We start from the raw sequence: 16,572 nt of genomic DNA, 5'->3' as shown, positions 1-16,572 counted from the left end.
GCGAGGAGGCCCCAAAACAGCCCTCCGAGGTTGAAGTTCCGCCCAAGCGTCTGTCCATACAGTCCACGAGGATGACGGCAGCGCAGGGCCTAGCACTCCATCGTTCCCTCCACAGCCAAGGGACATATCAATGGACATCCTGTCAACTCTCCAAACCCTAGTAACGGAGATCCAGCAGAGGTTGCCCTCATCACCGGCGCCTGTTGTGCCGCAGAACCCTGACCAGACTCTGCGTAAGAAGAGGAAGCATCACCCAATGCTACATCAACCTCCTCCACCAAGTCGGGACCCAACTCCACCAGCAGACCTGGACACGACGGCCACGGGAACCAACGAAGATGAGGACTTTGTACCAGTGGACAACAAATCACTGCACCTGGATGCCCCTCCTAGAGTCTCTCCACCAGATGAGGTGGGATCATTCCACTCAATGATCTCCAGGGCCTCCAAGCTGTTCCAGCTGGTGCCCGAGGAAGCCAAGAAGGAGGGCTTCCTATATTAGAGGCGAGAGTCCAAGAGGAAGCCGATCATGGCGGTACCCTTCTTGGACGACATTTGGAAGGAAGCCCTAGCCCTCATGAAGAACCCATGCCCGGCTCCAACCAAACGAGACAGGTTGGAGAACAAATACAGGGTGCCGGACTCCGTGCCCAAGTGCTTGAGGTCACAACCGTCGCCAGACTCGGTAGTGTCGGCGGCCACAAGGAAATGTTCGGCCAACCCAGCTTCCTCGTCATCAGTCCCCCCGGACAATGAGGGTAAAAAGATGGACTCCATGGGGCAGAGAGTCATATACACAGTGGCATCCACGATCAAGGTGGCTAATGCTCTGGCTATCTTGGCCTGAAAAGGCTGGGAGCTTTGGTACAAGCTGGGCCCTATCCTGGAATTCCTCCCCGACGACAAGAAAATTGAGGTTCTCACAATCTTTCAAGAAGGGGAGGTTGCATCGGACCATGCCATTACATTGGCAGTCGGCATCGCCAGCACGGGTTTCCGGCAGATGGGAAACGGAGTCTGCTTTCGTCGGCCGGAATGGTTGAAGCCCACAAACTTTCGCCAGGATGTTCATGCGAAGGTGCTGGACATGCCCTTCTATAGTGAAAATCTGTTTGGGAAGGCGGTCGACGAATCACTTCAAGCCATAAAGACGAACACAGAGACAGCATGGTCCCTTGGCACTCTACAATAGTATGGCTTGTTGTCTTTTCCTTCCTCCAGGGGAAAATCGAGCAGATCATCCAAGGGATACTCCACATCATACAGGCAACCTCCCCGATCTTTCACACAGGACGCCTACAGGGGTTGCTCCCAGCCTATGGTAGCGGAGGTCAGCGTCGGCTTCACTCGCAGGGCAGGGTGCTGGCACCCATGCAAGCCTTAACTGGCCAAGATGTTGGGCCCCCACTCTGCAGTCTATTCCAGATACTTTCTGTTCAAAATGAAGCTAGGGGGTTGGAGGCCCATCCTGGACCTGCACCGTATAAATAAGTACTTGAAATCCCAAAAGTTCAGGATGGTCACATTGCAACATGTGCTTAGCCAGCTGTAGGAAGGGGATTTCTTGACATCGTTGGACCTAGAGGATGCGTACTTCCATGTCCCCATCCACAGGAAACATTGGATGTTCCTACGGTTCGTGGTACAAGGGCAACACTACAAGTTCAAGGTCTTACCTTTCGGCCCAAAGTCAGCCCCAAGGACTGCAGGGAGGTCCTCGACAAAGCCAGGGCGGCGTTGACTCTAAAGTGCTATGACCATTAGTGGAAGCGTTTTGTTACATGGTGCCAGTCACAGAAGATTACCCCTCTGAGGGTCACAGCTCCACAGATTCTTCCGTACTTGCTGTCCTTGGCAAAAGCTGGACTGGCTCACGTTTCCATCAAGGTGCACCTGGCGGCCATCTCACACTACACCAGATCCCCGGAAAGATCCTTGCTTTGGTCCCAGACTCATAAAGGAGTTCCTCAAGGGGCTTTTTTTCGATCTTTCCCTCCAGTGAAGGTGCCTGTCCTGGCATGGGAACTCAACGTGGTTCTGACAAGACTCATGGGGACGCCTTTCGAACCTATGCATTAAATCCCCACTCAAGTGTCTCTCGTGGAAGATGGCATTCCTGGTGGCCATCACCTCAGCTAGACGTGCGGGTGAGATACAGGCACTATTCTGCAAGCAGCTGTATCTGACTTTTCATGAATTGAGGGTGGTACTGTGTACGCACCCCACTTTCATGCCAAATATTCCATCGGAATTCCACCTCAAGGAGCCTTTGTTGTTGCCTGTTTTCTTCCCGAAACCTTTGTCGCCTGCGGAGAGGTCCTTGCATTCGCTGGACATTGCTCATTCCTTGAAGTTCTCAATTGTTTGTGAACTTCGGGCCTGTGAACCATGGGAAGGCCTTGTCCAAGGCTTCCATCTCAAGATGGCTCTTCCGGCTGTATCATGCACTATAATCGGCTGGTCGAACCATCCTCTGCCGGGCCATCTGAGAGCCCACTCCAGCAGAGCGATTGCTGCGGCAACGGCATTCCAGCCTGATGTGCCACTGCTCGACATCTGCAGGTCTGCAACGTGGAGGTCCACGCATACCTACACGAATTTCTACTATGTTGACAGGGATTCCTAGAGCTGAGTCTGTTCCAGGGGTAAGTGTTTATTACTTCTGTTGAGCCTTGCCGCCTCCCGTGGTTGTGTAATGTGTACTGTTGTGCATTCATTATTCATGAGCATGTAAATCCATGTCCAACCCCATGCTGGAGAAGGTTTAAGTTAATTACCTGTAACTATTGTTCTCCAGCATGGGTCTGGCATGGATTCACATGCGAGCCCTCCCTCCGGCTCCTCTGCAGCTCTTCTTGGTCATAGTGCCACTTTACGTGATTACCAAATCTGAAGATGGCTGCCAGAGGCGGGGTTTAGGGAGAGGACTGTCATTGGATAGTGGCAGTATGACCCAGAGGACAGTGATTGGTTTAGAGGAGAAATACAGTGTTAAAGTGAAAGTGAAACTTTTTTCTTTTACCGAGGATTCCCAGCCTGATATATTCATGTGAATCCATTTACATTATAAATGTATACAATCCCCCAGGTAATAGTGAAACTTCAAAGATTATAGATCAGTTGGAAAAGATCTTGGTTGACTCTTTAGGGACATATTCTGAGGCACCATTTATGATACTAGGTGACCTGAACTTCCAACAATTCAATACATTTTTCAACAAACAGGCTGCCCATTTCCTTTGGTATACTAATCAATTGGGGGCCACTATTATTCAACATACTGAGGAGAATGTCAAGAACAGAAACCTATGGCCCACCTTTATAAATGTTAATAGATTTTACCAATTGTATGCGAGTATGGTTCTCTTGACAGCATATCATTTACATGGTCGGTGGGAGGAAAGAGATCATTGATTGATTATATTCTATTCCCGGAATCACTGTTAAATGTTATGGGTAGTTTGGAAATGATTCCAACATCGAGTTGCGAGACCATGTTGTTAAAAAATTCTCTTTGAATTGTGCACTGGAAGAAAAGCAAAAAATGAATTGTATAACAAGGAGTAACACGGCTGGTAATAGAAGCCACTGGACAGTGTTAGATTTGATGTCCTATTTGATGAAAATTGGGTGAATGCTGTGTCCGGTGCTAAAACTTATGACAACATTGTAGCTGATGAGAAGAAACCTTATATAGAGACATAAGAAGGTTGAAAAGACAAGGTGGGGATGGAGTCAATGTTTCCACAAAGGTAGCTAACCTGAGAACTAGGTACAAAAACTTTTTGAAAAGGCATAAGACATCAGTCTTTGCAAGACAATGGTCTCTAATGCGATACATGGTTACAAAGACTGACGCCAGGTGCTTTTGGGCCTTACTTTATGAATACACTGCTGGTGTGGGAACGTTTAAGAAGGAAATAAATTGTATATCGGAAAGCAGATGGAAATTGCATATGAAGCAGTTGTATTATAAAACGAGTTCCAGTACCAATAGCACACAACCTTATAAAGTCCTCTATAATAACTCAATGCCATTACCATTTTCACAAGCTGGAAAAAATGATGCGTAGTACAAAAGCGTTGAGTGCACCGGGACCAGATGGTGCAACAAACTTAATATATAAGGAAAATCTGGCATATTTGGCCAGGACCTTGGCCATAGTGGCTAAGTCTATTGTGGTTTCGGGTTTTATTCCCACTAGTTGGAAAGCTTCTATCCTGATAACTATTTTTAAAAAGGGAGCAAGAGCTAATCCTAAGAATTATAGGTTGTTAGCAATATCAGATGTGAGCTGCAAGCTATTTGCCAAATTGTTGCTTCGGGAATGGAATGTTTGGATTAATAAAAGCAGTCTTTTCTCGAGACAGCAATCAGGCTTCAGACAGGGAATGGGTACCTTATCGAACTTGTGGTCACTATCTTACCTTATACAGAAAAAGATGGAGGCAAAAGAAGGAGCATTCTTTCTATGTTTAGACTTACAGGTGCATTTGACATGATAGAGAGAGACATTGTGAGAAATGTGAAGGTGTCTCACCTGCTAGTCCCTGGGGATCTGTCATCCAGGTGGCCAGCACAGGCCCATCACTTTTGGATTCAGTTCCTGGGAGTGGACCAGTGGGGGAGGGTCACCTGGATGAGGGGCCCTCAGGGAGTGGAAGTGGGATACCGGAGGGTGAGACTCAGTATCCCCTTCGCTATAACACCCTATCCCCATCCTACCAGATAGGACACCTATGAATTCAACCCCACCCCTTTTTGACACAAGCTCTTTCTCACAAACAGTTCACTGTGAGTGACAACGGGCTAACACCAGACCTGTATACCTGACATGTCCCAACATCATGGACAGGCAAGGTCAGGCAGTTGTGGATTATTACACACACCTGACTTCCATCACCAGACATCCATCACGCTTCCCCACACAGATAAAAGGCGGAGCCCGAAAGCATACTATGAGCGAGGCAAACCGCACGAGGAAACAGCAGTACCAAGATGGCAGTTTAGTCAAGGAGAAAGACGGCGAGACAAGAGGAAGTCGCAAAGAGGGAAGTACCCGTGACCTCTGAAGACTGTTACTTTCATGAGCCTTGGAAAGTAAGAAACTGAAGACCAGGGACTAAGGCTGATCAAACCTGCAAATTGTGTCAGAGGTACCCGGGGCTCTCCCACATCAATAACTCAGGTGGGGAGGAGCGATTGCCGTCGTGGTACTGTCCTTGGCTCCTACAACAAAGCAGCGTCTGAGAAGACAGCACAAGCGGTGAGTCGGAGAGACTGATACCAAACCAGCTTGTGTTTTGAACCAAGGTTGTAAGCAGCAACATTGTACAAAGAGAACAGTGTGAAAGGCGTTTGCAAAGATCGAAGCAGAGATAATTTGAACTTTGCATTTGAACTTTGGGAGGCAAGCAACAGATACCATACACAGAGTGGTCCGGCATCACGTGCGTGCTCATTTTAAAGTCTCTGTTAGGTATCCAACTTATAAGTGTGAGTAAAAAGGAATAATGAGATCAAAGTGGTCATGCAACGGGTCAAGCTAAATCACTTGCACATTTGAAAGTCTTCGATGGTTTAAAGTGCATCTCAATTGGTCCGAGCCCGGCTGAGGGAGACTAAACAAGTGAAAGCGAGGGATCTGAGCCAGGCTGAGGGAGATCCAGGGTGAATTGAGAGTCACCCGAGAAGGAATTATCTGAACATACTTGGAAAGGGATCAGAGACGAACTGAGGGTGTTACAACGTTGAACTTTCGTTGTGTAAAGAGATCTGAACCCTGCTGAGGGGGATCCGGGGCTAACACCCAGAATTGAATACTGAGAAGAGGAAAAGAACGTTTTTGTGTTGTTTTGTGTAACCGGTCCTCTGAGTCAAGAGGCTTGCAAGGAGCAAAGAGACTTGAACCCTGAAGGTCTAAATGGAAATTTGTCCTTGTGCCCCAGAAGCCAGAGTGTGTGCTTTGCTCAAGTGAACCGCCTTGCCCCGAAAACGTGGGGAAGGGAGGCCAACGACCCGAACATCCTGACTTATCATTTCATGAACATGTCTTTAATTTTCATGAACATCCCCCCACATTGTTTATATATTAGTAGTAAGGTTTGGCAATAGTTTTTTTTAGTATAGGCCCTTTTATGTTGACAAGACACTACTAAGACTGCGTTATTTATTGTTTGATGGTTGTAGCTTGCTCCCATCTGTAGAGTTAGGTTTATATAGGCATTTATCTCACCTTTGTGAAAGTTCAATAAACACCCTTGACCTGTGGTCACTTGTGTCTGTCTTACTGTTGATACCATGCCTTCCTTACAACATATTATGTATGGCACAAACTAGAAATGTAGAACTTAAGCTCTATTGTCCTATATTTTATCAGAGAACTTTATGCTAATACTGTAGTACAAGTTCGATTAGATCAGGAGGGTACTCTGAGTGGGTTAATAGGTACCAATTCTGGTCTAAAACAAGAATGCCCGCTGGCTCTGACCCTTTATAATTTATACTTATCTGATATGGGGGCTACATTGGACAACTGCCACAATTATCCTCCCAAAATAGGTGGCCAAAGACTAGCCTGGCTGGTTTATGCGGATGAAACCCTACTACTGGACCATACACAGATTGGGTTACAGCGAAGGATGCATGCTTTATGTCAATATTCTAGTGACAACTGCCTAATAATAAACTACCAAAAGACAGAAATAATGATAATTCGTCCAATTAAGAAAACGTCTAAACATTATGGGCCTCATTACGACCCAGGCGGTAAGGGATTTACGGCGGCGTAAACAGCGCCGACCCTTACCGCCTGATTCCGAGGTCCCTTAGCGCCATGGAGGATTTAACACCTGCTAGCAGGTGTTAAAATCCATGGCGCTAAGGGACCTTGTTGTTAATTACGCCACCGTAATTTACGGTGGCGTAATTAACGCCTTCCCCACTCCCATTTTGCCCTATGGGGCAAAAATGGGAATGGGGAAGGGTAAATGGGGATTGGGGACTTACCGCCCCGCCAACCTCGGAATGGGGCGGTAAGTCCGCCAACCACCATGGCGTAAACGTAGTTTACGCCATGGTGGTAAAGGTACGACCCAGGCGGTAACTTACCGCCTGGGTCGTAATGAGGCCTATGTGTAGTAAAAGGAAAAGGAAAAAATTGAAGCAGTTTGTTCTTATGTGTATCTGGGTATGTATGTATCGGATAATAACAATATGAAACAAATTGAGTCTTATGTAACCCAAAAAATAGAAAGGAGAGTCCTAGCAATTCTAAACTTTATTTAATATAAAGGTAGTTACTCGGTTGAAGGCGTAGTGAGACTGTATAAAACTTGCTTGATGCTGAGTTTAAGCTATGACCTTGAAATATTCACGGTGAAAGAAACAAAATGGCCCAGGAAGTTGGAAGCCAAACTGTGGAGGGGTGCTGTGGGGTTACCTAAATCGGCCCCTGTTGAGGGGATTTATTGTGAACTTGGATTAACTTTACTTACAACTTTAAAGAAAGTAGCGATGAGAATGTTTAATTTGCGTATAATGAGTAAACCTGATGATGCTGATACAATACTTGGTATTTTTAAGCCCTTGATGAGCCTCAATGATATTGGAGCCCCTTAAGAAAATTGGAAAAAGGAGACTGCTTTTTTTGATGATATAGATTTTGAAATGGATGCAGATACTCCAATTACTATCATGGAAAAACAAAAAAAGAACTTTCAAACATATTGGATAGAAATACCAATACAGCATCATTGAGCAAACTTAAGAGATACAAAATATATACCTGTCAGAGCTTCCAGGTCAGCTCTCCTTGTAAATATCTGAAAAATCATTACAATAGCAAAGTGAGAAGATTCATAAAGCTGCTCAGGCTGGATCTTCTTCCTACACTTTCTAGAATTGGGGCTTCGTCTAAAATTCCCTATGATGAGCGGCTTCGTAGACTCTGCGAACATGATGTAGAAACGACAAGACACGTCTGACAAATTGTATGAATATGAATGATGCACATACTAAAGGCTATTATAATTTAAGATATAAATGGACAATTTTTGCTCAGACCAATCATAGTATTTATTAGTTTCATGCTATTGTACTGTACTGAACTTTACTATATTATACCATATGTGGTTGCAGATTCTAAAAAGAATTGATCAGAGACTGCAATCACTTTGATTACGGAAAAGCGGTATTGGTGGGAGATAGATAAACTATGGAAGTTAAAAGTCTATGGGTTGGATTCATCTGATGTTTTTTCTGAATGTTTACTAAATTTGAATTGACTAAGATCAAGTAATGAAATGAGATCATTTCAACAGTATGAATTTTAACAATTTCGAATTATGTAATCGTTTTTATCATATGAATAGTATATGTATTTTAGTCGTTTTAGGCTTTTTTATTTGAAGTGTATATGTATGATGTGTTAAAAGGTTTATTTAACCAAAATACCAAATAGAAAAAGAATGGCTTTAATGCCGATGCTACACTGACGCTTGGGTCCACGGCCTTCACATGCTCTGTGCTCCAGAAGTAAATAGCTGTTCTCCAAACACTTAATATTGCTTGGCCCGGGATGCTGTGCATAGATACTACAACATACTACATGTGTAGGCAGGGATACTCGTAAGCTCTTAAAGTGTCAGTATTTTACTGCATATTTTTTTTTAAGTTGGGAGTACAAATGTAATTTCTGTTCCTAGAGGAGGGTATTACATCTGACACAGAAATCCTTTTGCAAACCATACTTCTTTGTACCTATTGATGCATGCTAATCATAGGCCACTTTGTACCTTAACATTTTGCTTCATATCAGGCAGTAACTGTACAGCTCGTTTCTGTGGCACTGCCTGCTGGTACGAGTGACCCATAGATATCAGTGGAGCTGTTTGAGTGGGAACAGGACGTAGGCTCCTAGTTCTTTTCTCAGTTTTTCCCCTGCTTTTTTGGTGAGAGCTGTTGCCTGTTTTTTAGGAGTAAACTTGGCTGCATGCTGCGTATCTGTACTTCTGTCTGTAGTGATCGCGGATGACTTACTTTACACTAAATTTTGATTTAAATAGTCCAGGACTCATGGGTGGCCATGTTTGAGTACCATGTTTCAAGGGAGTGCTAGTTCGGGAATCAAGGTGTGACCATTTTGAGCATTTGGTTCCAAGGCATGAGGGAGAACTAGTCGAGGAATCAATGTGCCTGGTCTGTAAGCCTGTTTCTTGGGCTGCCTTTCAAACGACCACCCAGCAAATGCTGCCTAAATGAAGGCCATAAGAGGGATGTTGTGGGAGCAGGGGAGCACGTGCCCATGACCATGATGTGGCAGGGAACGGGCGAGAAAACACCTAATGGAAAAAACATTGTGGGAGCAGGTAAGCGCAGTGGAAGTTCACCGGAAGAGCCGGTTTGCTACAGGTTAGGTGAGAGGGGAGTGGGGTCAGGGTGGAGGAGTGGTGCCAAAAGAGGGTCAGAGGTGAAACCCCCTGATGGCACAAAAAAGCTACCTTTTGGAGAGTGCTCCAGGATGGCAAAAAAAGGGAAAATTTGGGGTGGAACAACCTCCATTGTGCAGGATAAAGACATAGAACCAAATCAACGGGTGACCATGTTTGAGTTTTAAGGGCCAAGGCATGAGGAAGTGCTAGTATAGGAATCAAGGGGTGACCATGTTTGAGTGCCAGATTCCAAAACATGAGCGAGTGCTGTTTCGGTCGAGTTCATTTTTTGGAACCAAGGCTGCAGGTAGATAAATGTAGATGATCTCCTCAGGGGTTGTAAAAAAGGCTTAAGGAAAGGAGACGGGGCTATAGTTGGATCAGGCTGAGCAATCCGTGGATATATGAGACTACTGAGGTTTTCAAGCCAGGAGGAATGTTACCACTAGGAAGGGACTAGTAAAACAATTGGGATACCTGGTGAAGAGTAGTGTGGAAGTGGGTAAGAGATTGGATGAGACACAAGAGGGGAAAAAGCTAACTTAAACTGGGGTAAGTTCTTCTGAGGAAGTCGGAAGAAGGCTTAAAGAAAATAAGGGTTTAAGGTGGCTAACAGCTACTCCTCTTGGTAATGGCACAGAGTGGCTTCTCACGCAAGGCCCCTGGTCCTATGCAGCGACAAATAGGAGCTGTGTAACCCTTAAGTGCCTCAGGTCGCTGTGACCTTGAAGCAAAGCAAACAGTAGTCTAGCCCATGCAGGACTATATACACATAGATTTATAGTTCAGTGAACAAGATATCGTGCCACTTCAGAATCAGGGACATACTCTACCACATTCCTGGCAAGATTTCAATGGCAATGAATCCCCTATTAGGAGCAGCATTGATCACCACATATGTCAATGCCCTTTCACTTTTGGAAAACCATCTTGTAATACTCTGCATCAACCAATAGATGGCGGGCTATGCAAAACATGGAACTCTAAACACAATCAAGGCATAGAAAGACTTTTACTGGTATGTATTGTGTATATCATTTGCTAGAACATGAACAAGCAAGACTTAAGTTTGTTTGTCATTAGGGGCCATTTATAAAGTGGCTTTAAGATAATAAATGTGAAAAAGAAACTTCTTCAACATTCTTTGCCATTCTCCAAACTGCTTTCCGCCTCAGAGCGGAACTGTGTTTGCTAAGGCAAGCCTCTTCGTGGAGTTCACTTGACCAGTGGCTGTGCCACAGACCAGCTGAGACTTAAGAGCCAGTCATTGTCTACAGTATTTTCACATCTGCCTCCTTACCTGCTACATTTTAGTCCCTACTTTACTATCCATGACCGGGGGAATACTGCCATTAACCGCACACACGGTAAACAACGTTTTACATATTTATGCAGCAGTATTGGAAGCCACGCGTTATTTGAATGTATTGTTTGCTGACTTATTACTATGTGTTTGCTTCAATTGATTATATATATTTTAAACAATGTAGATGTGAAATGAAAATACTAATGTTTTGGACATCTGTGGGCCTGAATCATGACAATTGGCTCAACACATCTTAATGTCAATAAGCAAAGCATCATATGAAACTGTAGCTGAGCTGTTTTCTTAAATCGTTCATTGTGCCCGTGTGTTTGTTTACAACAGCAACACTCCTACGAGTCCTGCAAATCGCTGGGTTCCTGGGTTGAAGACCTCATCCAGCGAGTCGACTTCTTTGCCACGTGGGCAAACCACGTTGTCAACTGTATAAAGCAGAGGTAAACGTGCCTTTCTTATAGCCTGGTTGTGAAGAGTGCCTAGTAAACCACACGTTATGATACAAAGCTAAACTGCAGCTTTGAGAGTGTGTATCAAAAAGCTGTGTCTGACAGCGTGCAGTAGGAAAGACACGTTTCTATATGCCCTATGTTACACAGCAACATTCCAATTAGTCGTTCTACATTTTCTGAGAAAGTAAGGTCTTTAATTCAGTTACGATGGATGTATTTTTATTTGATTACTTTGGCGACTTGTTCAACGCATAGTGCCATCTCCGAAAGAAAGAAATGAAATACGAATATGGGGGAAGCAACGTTTTAAAATCTCGGGTTCTTTAAAGAGTTTTCTTAGCATGGTATGCTTCAGGCATCTTTCTTAACAGCAGTGACCAGCGGGAGGTGAATTCATCACTTGGTGCAAGAGTAACGTGCAAAGGCCTCACCGCACATGGGGCACGCTTAGCCACAAGGCCTCATAAAATGGAAGCATAGCTTAGGTTGTATATATTGCCTTGTGGTGAGGGCGGAGGGGGTCCCATCTTTTTGCTGTGGACTGAGCATTTTGGGGGTGGGTACAGAATGATTTGCGTTTGACTGGTTCTGTTTTCCACAGACACAAATACTACCCACAGCCATTTAGTAACTCTTGGTCTCTACCAGCCCAGTATGTAAAAGAGCTTTTAGGTTTTGGCAATTAGATGGCACTAACCAGGGCTCAAGTCGAGGGTACACGCGGGTGAACCGAGTCCAACAGATTTTTTCAGTGTGGACTCAGTCCCCCCAGCTAAAAAGATAAACATTGAATGTCCTCTTTGAATTTATGAATTAAAGCCAACCTCAGGATCCAACGGCAGTCACGGGACCCTTCACCACTGCACTGTATAACCTGATGAAAAATACCAAAGAGCTAAAGGTGAAATGTCCCATTTCGGTACAGCAGGTTCCAGGGAAAACCTTTGTATTGGTTCTTGGAGTTTAGCACATGCACACCTTTTAACGTTTTCAAAAACACAATTAGAAGAAAAAATCCTCTCTTGGTTTTGTGTGTGTTAAGTTTATGAAAGTCAAATGGCATTCGTCCTGTGTAATTTGGGTGGTTTTGCAAAGCTAATTTCATGAAATGTGCACATTTGACCTTGATATGCTAATTTCTGGCGACAGTCACATCCCGCTGCATTTGTTGATGAATCCCCCACTTTAATTTTTAGGACTTGGCCCAAGGCTCTAACCACCTATAAAGCCGAATGTACTGACATGGGGATAGAAGACATAGGGGAGAAGGCATGTGAGGAGGGGCGCTCAGCTTCCATACGTGTATTTGTCTTCCCTGTCACCGCCCATGGCCATGCAAAGGTATATGTCACTTACCTCCCCATCCCGCCTAAATCACACCCAATGCTGACTCTTCTACCATGCTGTCAATCATCTGCACGTCTCAGGCTTGATGTGCAGCTGATTGCCATTAGTGTAAATAGAAACTGAAGCACGACCTAAAAGGAGGTCAATCTTGACGCCCTTTGCAAGGTCCCTGCACATCACCAACCATCTCCGGAAGCCTGCACTGGCAGACGAAGTCCCGTTCATTCATTCGTTCTGTTTTTTTTGCACGCCGTGAGTTAGCCTATTTGTTTCTTTTTGTGGTGCTGGGTTAGTTGGATTTTTTTCTAGACGAATAGAGCTTTTTTTTAAGTAAGTTGTGGACTGCGTACAAGATCATTGAGGTATAGGATAGAAGATTGGATTTCTATCACATACACATACACACTCTCTCAAACGCACACACACACACACTGTCCTCTCCACACAGCCACTTCCAACACACACTGCCTCCTCACACACGGTACCCCACACCCTTAAAAACTGCACACACACACACACACACACTAAGACACAATGTTACAATGAACAGTACCCCCACAGACACTGCTCACCACACTCACAGTCCCAACACATGGATAGAACGGACGGAGCGGATAGAACGGACGGAGCGGATAGAACGGACGGAGCGGATAGAACGGACGGAGCGGATAGAACGGACGGAGCGGATAGAACGGACGGAGCGGATGGAACGGATGAATAGAACGGATTGGAGTGGATGGAGTGGTTCGAAAAGATAGAGTGGATGAAGGATAGAGTAAATGGAGTGGGCAGAGTGGATGCAGTAGATGGAAAAGATAGAAAAAGAAGGGAAAAGATGGAAAGGGTGAAACGTATGAAACAGATGGAACGGATGGAACAGATGGAATGGATGGAACAGATAGAACGGATGAAGTGGTTGGAATGGATAGATTGAATATAGAACGGATGGAGTGTATGAAAAAGATAGAGTGGATGGAAAGGATGGGACAGATGGAAAGGATGGCGTCGATGGAAAGGATGGAGTGGATGTCAGGGGCGGAGTGGATGGAAAGGATGGAGTGGCTGGAAAGGATGGAGCGGTTAGAGTGGATGGACCGACGGATCGGATGGAGTGGAAAGAACGGATGGAGTGGATTGAGCGGTTAAAGCAGATGGAAATGATGGAGTGTATGGAAAGGAAGGAATGGATGGAACAAATAGAACAGATGGAAAAGGTGGATGGAGCGGATGGAAAGAACAGAGTAGATGGATTGGATGGAGTGGATATATCTCTGTATATCTCTGTATCTCCTATTTACGCTATGTATATGCTATGTACCTGTATCCCCATGTTATCTGTATCACATGTTTACCCTATCCATCCTGTCACTTTATATACGTGTGCCGCCATGTATGACCCCTGTCCTGCTCTCGTGCTTGGTCGCAGGTGCTATGCTTATAACCACCATATCCCACTACTACGCTTATTCTCTCCTATACACCATCATTCAACTAGAACACAGCTATGCTATGCCACATTCGGCTTAGCTGTTCTCATTCTAACATGACCCCACAAACACCTCATCATCCTAATAAAACACAGCTAGCTGAGCACATACCGGCTAGCTTAAGCATCTCCTCAGGCCTAACGCAGCCAGTACTCAGTCTGGATGTCCACCCTCCAGACTCAACACATCCAACTGATTTCCTCAGCACCACACCTACCGCTAAGAAGCAGCTATCATGCAATAACCACATCAGCTGCACACATATCCGGTGCGCCCACGCACCATATGACACTCTCTCTCTCTACTGACTTGAACTGCAGTTCCTGAGGGCAGTCAACCCACCAGCGCTTTGAGGTCATACCAATGATACATAAGGCGCTATATAAATGCCAAGTAACATAACATAACAGCATGCAATTACCCCACACAACGCTCCACACACACACCCCTCATACGCTTCCCACCACACACTGCCTGCGCATGCTTTCCACACACACACACAGGTCACACACACACACGGCCCACACACTAGCACTGCCCCCCAAACACACTGCCCACCAAATGCACATGCTGCCCACAAAACACTATTCTTTCCACACGTGTCCCCCACACACTCCGCCCACTCACACTGACTGTCCCACAGTGCCCCACATACATTTCCTATACATGCACATTGTAAACTCCCCCAAGCATAGACTGCCCAACATAAGTAACATAGGCTTACAACAACAAACCTGGACACTGGACTGTACTCATACGGATACAACAAGCCAGTCCACACAACCTGAAATACCATCCAATCTACACATAAAACACACAGACACACTCCTACATAACAAACAGTCACATAGAAACAACCCAGGCTTTGGACCTTACCCGTACGGATACAATAAACCAGTGCACGCAACCAACCATCTGCAAGCCAACCCACACAGTCACCAGTTTCTCTTGGTTCTGGAACTATCCTATCACTCTGCCTCACTAACGAAGCCTGTTCTCTTTCTTGCAGAGCCACATGAGCGCCTGGAGACTGCCCTTGTGTGGGAGCAGTGTGCAGTATAAATCAACATAACATACCATTGTAAAGACCGGAGGGTGGGGTCTGTACCTCTGCTCTCTATATGGCAGAGGAGAGGCCCAGAGGACCCCAGCCAAGATTCTCTGTAGGGTAGTGCTGGTCGAGCAATCAAGGACTAGCTGCTCGGGAGGTGATGCAGGCTGGTTCTTAAGTACAGTTTAGTCCCCAAGCACCCACAAAGGAATGTCGAGACACCGTATTAGTTAAAGCACAGTCTTTGTATAATTAATATTCAAGGTTATGTACAACATCACGATAACTCACTTTGTACTCGGTTATCTATAATGGCAAATCTATACAGTTCTACGTGGTACCACAATTACTATTCAATCTGTACGGTTAAATGTCACACAAATCAGTTCGTAAAGGAAACCAACAATAGATATAAGAGGAAAGCAGTTGGTTAGAACAATTGGCAGAATACTGGCCCCTACCGCTAGACACAGCTCTGTGTGGAGATCCCCCCACCTGGGCAACCTATAGAATAAAGATATATCCCAAGCCCAGTCCATATATTGTTCACAAGAGTCTTTCCAATAGTTCAGCAACCTCAAAGTACTTGGTGTTGTAGCGTTCCTCGTCGGTGAATCGACGGCCCTTCTTGAGTGCCCTCCCTTTAAGGCAGGCGTCACAGGTCGTTGAACATCCGGCGAAGAACAGGGTGCACTAGGGCGGTGAAGTTCCAGCTTCTTTCCTAGCGATGGACGTCGTCGGGGAAGCGTAAACGTCCTGCAAGGAAGAGGTGTGCGGGGCACCTCGATGTCGATAGTTCTGGACCGCAAAGAGTTTGAAAAACTCTGGCCCAGCAAGGGCGTCGAGTCGTCAGCGTTTTTGTGGTCTTTGGGTGGCAGGAAACCAACCGGCGGATGCTCCTCGGCAAGTCGACGGCCTGGCCTTCTCCGACAGGATAAGGCAGGCGGCTGGGCGGACGAGCGCGTTCATAAATCAAATGTTCTTAGGCAACGGGAGCACGGCGGATCCGGTCGGCGACAGCGGTCATCGATTGTAGTGGACAACAGTCCGGGTGCTTCTCTTTGGGATTCTGTGGCAGTCCCCATCTCCTGTCGGCAGCCTTTCGTAGGTCTGTCTACCAGGGAGCTTTGGCAAAGATCAGCTGGTGCATGATGGTCCCTTGCAGCTCGGGAAGAGGGCGCCTTACCAGGTCCTCTCTGGGACAGTCCTTGGAGACACAGCAGCTTTCAGATTGATGAAGAAGAGCAACAGCAATTCTTCTCTTCCAGCAGGGCTTCAAGGTCAAGCTTCAGTTTCACTCCAGTTACTCTTCGATGTTTGGACGTCAGCTTCTGAACACGATTCCTAGCAGTGAGAGGTCCCCAGATATACTGTTGATCTCACATTCATTTTGCTGGGTCACACTCAGGCAGCCAGTCACTTTGAAGGGCATTCAGCAGTCAGTCAGCCCATCAGGCGCACGGTGCATTCAGGCCATTCTTC

The 16,572-nt window shown here is 45.7% G+C and overlaps 1 protein-coding gene across 1 annotated transcript in view; it reads left to right on the top strand.

Annotated features, from left to right (window-relative positions):
• Positions 1 to 16,572, top strand: part of DNAH14 (dynein axonemal heavy chain 14) — a 2,000,441-nt gene that overhangs the window by 1,847,811 nt on the left and 136,058 nt on the right. Inside the window, exon 83 of the mRNA XM_069608705.1 lies at positions 11,081 to 11,193. Coding sequence (XP_069464806.1) covers positions 11,081 to 11,193 — 113 coding nt within the window. The remainder of the gene's footprint in view (positions 1 to 11,080; positions 11,194 to 16,572) is intronic.

This window comes from Ambystoma mexicanum, chromosome 4q, assembly GCF_040938575.1.
Source record: "Ambystoma mexicanum isolate Mex_15411 chromosome 4q, UKY_AmexF1_1, whole genome shotgun sequence".
Taxonomy (NCBI): domain Eukaryota; kingdom Metazoa; phylum Chordata; class Amphibia; order Caudata; family Ambystomatidae; genus Ambystoma; species Ambystoma mexicanum.
The sequence above is the reverse complement of the archived record's forward strand: the minus strand, read 5'-3'. Positions and strand labels throughout refer to the sequence as shown.